This window comes from Rutidosis leptorrhynchoides, chromosome 2 (assembly GCF_046630445.1).
Source record: "Rutidosis leptorrhynchoides isolate AG116_Rl617_1_P2 chromosome 2, CSIRO_AGI_Rlap_v1, whole genome shotgun sequence".
In the NCBI taxonomy this organism is placed as follows: domain Eukaryota; kingdom Viridiplantae; phylum Streptophyta; class Magnoliopsida; order Asterales; family Asteraceae; genus Rutidosis; species Rutidosis leptorrhynchoides.
In genome coordinates, this window is record NC_092334.1 from 704,385,120 (window position 1) to 704,392,454 (window position 7,335).

At 34.9% G+C, this 7,335-nt stretch overlaps 1 protein-coding gene across 4 annotated transcripts; it reads right to left on the reverse strand.

Moving 5' to 3' along the window:
• Positions 1-1,151: 1,151 nt before the first annotated feature.
• Positions 1,152-6,342, reverse strand: LOC139894686 (phospholipase D alpha 1). Of its 4 annotated transcripts, XM_071878096.1 has the most exons (5): positions 6,266-6,342; positions 6,037-6,096; positions 5,548-5,643; positions 2,249-4,148; positions 1,152-1,678 (listed from the first exon to the last, which is right to left on the reverse strand). In XM_071878096.1, exons 3-5 carry the CDS (start codon positions 5,638-5,640, stop codon positions 1,245-1,247), a joined length of 2,427 nt encoding a protein of 808 aa, XP_071734197.1. In that variant the 5' UTR covers positions 5,641-5,643; positions 6,037-6,096; positions 6,266-6,342; the 3' UTR covers positions 1,152-1,244. The 4 variants fall into 4 exon arrangements, with proteins under 4 accessions (XP_071734197.1, XP_071734200.1, XP_071734196.1 ...); XM_071878099.1 differs by lacking the exon at positions 6,266-6,342 and having other exon boundaries at positions 6,033-6,204; XM_071878095.1 differs by lacking the exon at positions 6,266-6,342 and having other exon boundaries at positions 6,037-6,203.
• Between the last annotated feature and the right edge of the window lie 993 nt (positions 6,343-7,335).

The window sequence follows — 7,335 nt, forward strand, 5'->3', positions numbered from 1 at the left end:
TACAGTTAATTGATTGTGATGTTAAACATATTTATCTGCTATATTTGATTTTTATAAATGCAATTATATTCAATAATAATAATATTTTTTATATTAACCCTAAAATAAAAAATAAGAATACTAATAATAACAAAATAATAATAGTAAGAATAACAGTCATATTAATAAAAAAAAATTCATATTTATAATAAGGACAATATTAGTAGTTAGTAATAACAATATAAATAATAGTTTTTACTTATTTTTAATAATGATAATATTAATAACCATGTTAATAATGAAATTTTTAATAATGATAATAACTAGTGACATTTAAATTACCACTAATTTATACTTCTAATTAGTCTTTATATATAAAAATTTTACTTTAATGACTTCACACTTGCAACAACAATAATAATACTATTATTAATATTAATAGTAATATTGAAAGTACTAATAATATTATAACAACTATGTTTTAATTTGTAATTAAATTTAATATATCAATATCCCTATTATTATTTATGTAGTATTTATATAATGTGAATATATATATATATATTAACATATGCAGAATATTTAATATATATAATATTACAAAAGTCATATATATATTTATAATTTATATAAATTCATAACAGTTTAATTATTTTATATATTACTTTTTATTTTCAATTGTATTGATCGAATAAGAGTGTTGTTATTTTTATTATTGTATCTTTCGAATATTAATTAAGCATTATAACTTTTGTTTATACCGATTATATTATTGTTGTCAAACGTTAAAAAAATAGTACCGGTAAAAATATAATTGGCAAAATCGAATCCTAGTCCGAAAAAATCCGATCGAGATCCGAAAAAGAACCGGTTCCGGAAAAAAAATCCGAAAAAAATCCGACGCCAAGAACCGGAACCGGTTCTGAAAAATCCGGACAAAAAAATCCGTTTTACTTTTAGTCATACACATTTAGAAAAGGTATTTACATTACAATGTTTTAACAATTATTTAACGATATGGCTAAGCGGGTGTAAGGATATATCACCCATAAAACAAACGATTTGCGAGTAGTAATCTACAAGATTAGAGGTTTCCTACGGTGACCAAATAATCAAAAGTTGAGATAAACAACAAAACCCCCAGATACCAGATACATGATACAGATACACTCCGAATAAGCAATCGCACCTTATTACATCACATCACATCACATCACACACAATAAACACAACAGACACACATATTGAAAGTCACTCAACCTTTTTTATGATGTAAGGATTGGAGGAAGATAATCAACTTTCCCACCAAGAACACGAGCTTTCGTATCAGGGAAAAACTCGGCACCAGGCAGTTCAGTAACATGACCTTCACTAGCAACCCCAATTGGGTACCGAAGCAAGTGACCCGGAAGGTCTTGTTCAAGATTCTCACTTGCAAACAAATCCCAGTACTTTTCGGCGATTTGGTTCACTTTTTTCACACATTCAGTACTTTCAGGATTTTGAAAGCTGTCGTCAAGCATGCCTAGGTGTTCGTACCATAGGGCCATACGGAAACCGTGGACTTCACCTCGTGCGGGTTCACGAGTTGTGAGATGGTACGGTTGGTAGGCTCCCATTGCTATTTCAGAGTCTCTAGCGCCATCCATTGATCGTTGGTTGATGTTGGCTGATCCGACTATTATGTATTCATCATCAACTACAACATGGATACAGAAAGGGTCAAACTGAGTCGTGATCAATCAATCAACAGTAAGAAAATCAGGTACAATTTGGTCAAAATGGGTAACTTTTATAGGAATGAGTACAAAAGGGTTGTGTGGGCTGCCGTTGGGTTGACTAGAAAACTTTTTTATAATCATTTATATTTCAAAAAGTTAAATTATATAATCATCTATGTTTCAAAAAGTTATATTTGAGAAATGTTTCCTTTAAAGGGAAACACTATAGTAAACTTTTGACCCTTTCAACCCATTTGAGAAATTCTTCCTTTAAAGGGATCTTTTACCTATTTAACTATTAAGACCACCCGTTACCGTGACTAACGTGGAGTCAAATCCCGATTTTGCCCGTCGAAGACTTGACTGACGCCCAAACTCAGTCAAAATTTGACGCCAGTGACAAATTCGTCAAAATATTGCCACATAGATTAGACGGGCTGATTTAACGCCCATAAGGACTGGTCCAACAATAAAACTGGTTGACCTGTTTATATATGAACGGGTAATAATTGCGTTCTCTAATGAAAATAACAAGAGTTACTACTAACCGATCATCATTTTGGCATGCACGTAGATCATGAAGCGTCGGGCCTCCTGGGCTTTCAAATAGTCTGAATCGGGATCAGGCCTCTCAGAAGGTTCATATTCACCGCTCCTTTTAACCTCACGGTTACCAAGGCAGAAAAACGTGAGATAATCTCTCGGGTCATCTTTAAGCCCGCGAGCTTCAAGAGCCCGAACAATATCTTTATACATCATCTCCATAGTCCTCCTTTGCCAGTCCAATATTGCTTGAACCGACGCACTTTCTGGTATCCCTTCGGGCCACATCGGGACCACAACGTAAACTGTAAACTTCTCCCCTGCCTCGATTTTACTAACAATTTTCAACGATAGTTCTTTCGGGATTAAATGCAACGCACCAACATCTTCACCTTTAACGTCATCAAACTCCCATGCATACGAGCTTCCAAGAAAGTACTGGTTTTCGATATAGATGAAACGTTTTGCTCGTCTTATTGCGTGGATATACGCGTCTTGTATACTTCGATCGATTATGTTATCTTTACCACTTACTAGACCCGACTTAACCGCCTCTTCAGGTGTGTCCGGGAACCCGAACGCGGCCCCGCCGTCAATAGAACGGAACACTTGAACGTTCCACGTCTCGGGATCATCGGGAAACATGACGGGTGACGGGGGAGTTATGACACCATCGAGTTCACGTAAATTAACAAGAATGTCTTTCCCGCCTTGCTTTTTCCACCTTTGTTCGAAGTTAAAAAGAACATCCCAAGCAACCGGTCCCTCAAGTCGACTATGGATATCATGCCATGGTTCACGGGGTCCACCTTTAGCTATCGAAGCTCCAGTGTAGTTCGGCTGATGGAAATCGTCATGGTGTGCAGTGTCGAGCGTTCGGAAAAGCGAGTGAAACTGTGAATCGTATCGACCGTCACAAAGATCAATCCCGCCAACAAAACTTACAACCCGACGGTTTTGTGGGTCCCCGTTGGGCATTGCGGAGTCCACCACCACAATTTTCTGATGGTGAGTGAACATTGCCGAAATTTGAAGGTCCTGAATGAAACTTCCACCATCGTCGGGGTTTCGAGGGCATAGTATGCAATGAACATCTGAATTTTTAAAGTAGTTTTCGGTATCTTCATCGTGTGTTGCCATTAGCCCGTCTTTTTTTAGTACATCAACCGAAGTTCGATCGTCCCAAACAAGCATAAGAACCCGAATACCTTCACTCGCTTTCTTTTTCAAAAGCTCACCGAGCGTGACATCACCTCCCGCCTTTGGTCTTCTCGAATCTCTTATCAAAGTTATCTGAGTGTAAACCGACCACCCGGTAATATAAATAAAGTGTTTCGCGTTAGTAATAGCATCAAATATATCTTCCCAACATCTCTTCGGTTCATAATATTTACCACCCGCGAGGGGTATTTTGGGGATGAAATTATCGGGCACGTGTGCATCTTGATATAACGAAACCCGACATCCCTGTCTTTGAGCGAAGAACGTGTACGGAACTCCGGGATATTTCGCACTACTAACTCCGCGGGCCCAGTTTCGATCCTGTGTAACATCAAAATACTGTAACTTTACATGGATTTTGGAACCTGCACTTATGGGATTTTTGTCTTCATCTAAAATCTCGACCCATCTATCGATTTCTTCACCGTTTAAGAGTTCTTCAACGGGAATATAAGCTCGTCCGATTAACGTTGCACCAATTGGATTATCATCTTTGACAGTGAATATGACATTAGAAGCTGAGTGAGCACAATAAATGTGGAAAGACTCGTACCATCTTGGGTTTTCGGGTTCATCTTCGATTTTTTTAGTTCGTCCAACTCTGCATTTTTCTAGATCGACTGTCGCATAAATTTTGGGAGTTCCTTTCCCGAATCCAACTGTCTCTTCTATGTTAGCCACGATCTGCCACAAGAATAACACAAATGAGCAATCCTCGACATAAAGAATAACAATGAAACAATGCAGATAACATAAAAAAGTAGATATACTGAAGCTAGTCAACATTTCACATTTCTTGAAACTCGGTGTCACCGTTTAACACAAGGCTTGTGATTCAAAAAACGTTTTACGTTTCACGTACACTGTACGTTGTTTGTTTGTAATCATTTAGCATCAATAGCCTTGTCTATGCAAGCATAGATCCACTTATATGTGATAACTATACCTGGCAAACAGGTCAGGTTAGATCGGTTTGGGTAAAGGGTGAATTGCCAGGTATAGTTATAACTCATAAGTCATCATTAAAGTTAGAGCAGTGAATCGCCAACACAAACCAATATACAGCTCAAAATACAAACAGGACTCTTTGGGTTAAGATGACTAATTCGATCTGTTCATCTACTTGTGGAACAATATATGTCACCCAGGTACCCAAACCGGATCTGATTTGATAAATGGATTGGCGGGTCAAAAGTACCCAACCCACATAGCACGTTTAACTGAACGGGTCAAATGGGTTGATTTACGGGTCAAAGAGTTAACAGTCTAAATTTGGAGGGTGAGTTTCAGGTGTATAATCTCGCACATTGAACTTTAGTTAAACTGAACTAGCAGTCTAGCATACTCGTTCTTTCACTACAATAAGAAGCTGATCTTAACATAGATAAAAAAAATATTATATTATAGTGGTAGGATCAAGAGGGAAGTAACCATTCGGGGGAAGCGGGGGAAGCAAAAACTTTTTTTTTTTCGTTTTTTGAAAAAACTTTGTTCACTAACATTATAGATGAGATGAAAATATGAACATTTAGTAGACACACTTTGTGATAAATGTTTTTATTTTGGCGAGAAAACGCTCGAAGAAGTAATATATAACAATTATCGTGTTTTTCGAGCGTATTTTGAGGTTTTAGCTATTGGGGTTTAGATATTAGGGTTTATAGGGTTTAGGGTTTAGATTTAGGGTTTAGATTTAGGGTTTAGATTGAGTTTTTAACGCGAACAGTTTAGAGTTTAGGGTTTGGTGTTTTGGGTTTATTCCCAACCCCCAACCCCCCAACCCTAATTCGGGCTAAATTTTACTTCACAAAACATGGAAAAAAAACGTTCATATTCTTCACGAACAATATTATCTTGAATGTTATTTTTGTCGATCGTTTTCCCGCCTAAATAATAACATTCATCATGAAGTGTCTCTTCTAAATGTTCATATTTTTGTGTGATCTTGATGCCGGAAAAAAAAAATTCAAAAAAAACGAAAAAAAAAAAATTTGCTTCCCCCGCTTCCCCCAATTGCTTACTTTCCCATTGATCCTGCCCCATTATATTATATATTATAATATTAAAATAAACAATGCAATACCTTCTTGAATATATTATTCCCACCACCAGCATGAAGCTTATCAACTTCGTAAATCGTTACATGAAGAGTTCCATGAATCAATATCTGAGCCATTATCTAACATGTAGCATAAATTTAAGATCAAAATTGGTGATAACAAATATGAATTAATCGAATAAAAAACATCAACATCAGCATCAGCATCAACGAGATTTACTGTACCTAAAAAGTACTCCGTATATCATTTACATGAATCTGAATCAAAACAAAATGATAATAACCGAATCGAATCAAAATTTAAAAGCATTAGCATCAACAAATTGTACTACTAATGCTACTACAACTACTACTACTTATGAATTAGCCAAATCAACTGAAACCTCGACATCTACAAAAGTTATAGCAAATTATGAACATCAATCGATAAAGTATTGCAATACAGAATTGTAGTATAAATGATGAATGAATATATATGTAGATCAAAGTAGAAAAATATGAAAACCTACTTACTCAGCGAAACGAAGAATTTGAACTGAATTTACTTAACAACAGTTGGATCTGAATGAAAATCTGTTGATCAACACATATTATGAAGTTAATTAGTAGAGATTAAGTAAAGCAGTAGCTCAATTTTGAAGAATTTTACAAATCTAGAAGAAAAAAAATTATACTACTCGGTAACAAATAGTTTAAATTGGTAAAGAAATAAACTGCTCAAAACATATGGTCCAAAATTTACCATGAAATATCGGTCACCGAAATATGTGATAGATAACATGTATAGTTAATTATCGAGTTATATATACACACTCCAACTCCAATTATTGTTTGTATCTATCTATTATGCACACTTTATTATATATATTTTTTATTTTATTTTTATTTTTATTATTATTTAATTGTTTATTTTTGTTATTATCATTCAATAATTAATTAATTAATTAATTAAAGTGACGCGGCGTGTGTGTGTGATAATATCCGTCGACATCGTGACGCGTGTAAAAGAATGAATTGTTTATTTCGAAAGCACTGGTTGGTAGATGTGAACTCATAACTTTAGCTACATATTTTTAGAACTTAGATACTATTTTTTTACTCAGTTGTAAGAGTTTTCAGTTATATACATGAATACATGATTCATATAAATTTTATGATCAAATGATTTAAAGTGTTAAAAATTAATGAGATGGAAACAATATCATGCATTTTTTTTACATCAATTTGGCATACACACGTGGACTTAATCATTCACGCGTTCATCTCCTTTATTTGCATAACGCACCCTCAACTATTGACTTGAAGAAAATTCGGACCAAGTAAATAGAACAATCGAATATAATCATGTGAGGATTGAGAGAAATTGGTCATTAACTCTTCGCATAACTATCATGAAACTGATTGAGGGTGGTTAACAGATTATCAATATGAATGATCAATCATGTGGCGGCTCGCGAAAAAATGTTGTATTTTAATCAATGTGGTAGCTACGGGGAAGGTTGTATAATAAATATAAGTCGGAACATAAATATGCATAGAGTAGGCGTATGGACGCAAGAAAGGATAAGAGATACCGTGTCATGTACTACAAAAACAACGCTATGTATATGGTTTACCCTTTTTTTTGTTTATATAGAAGAACAATCACACGTGTCCCACTAACCCTAAGAGTTTAAAACGACAACAAAAACTCAAAAAATTAAACACAAAACTTCATTAAGGACTTGGCCTGTTATTAGTATTAGTATTAGAAATAGAAATTAAGATTAGAGTTTGGAGTTTATGGGACAGAATAGACTGTGAACTCAAATC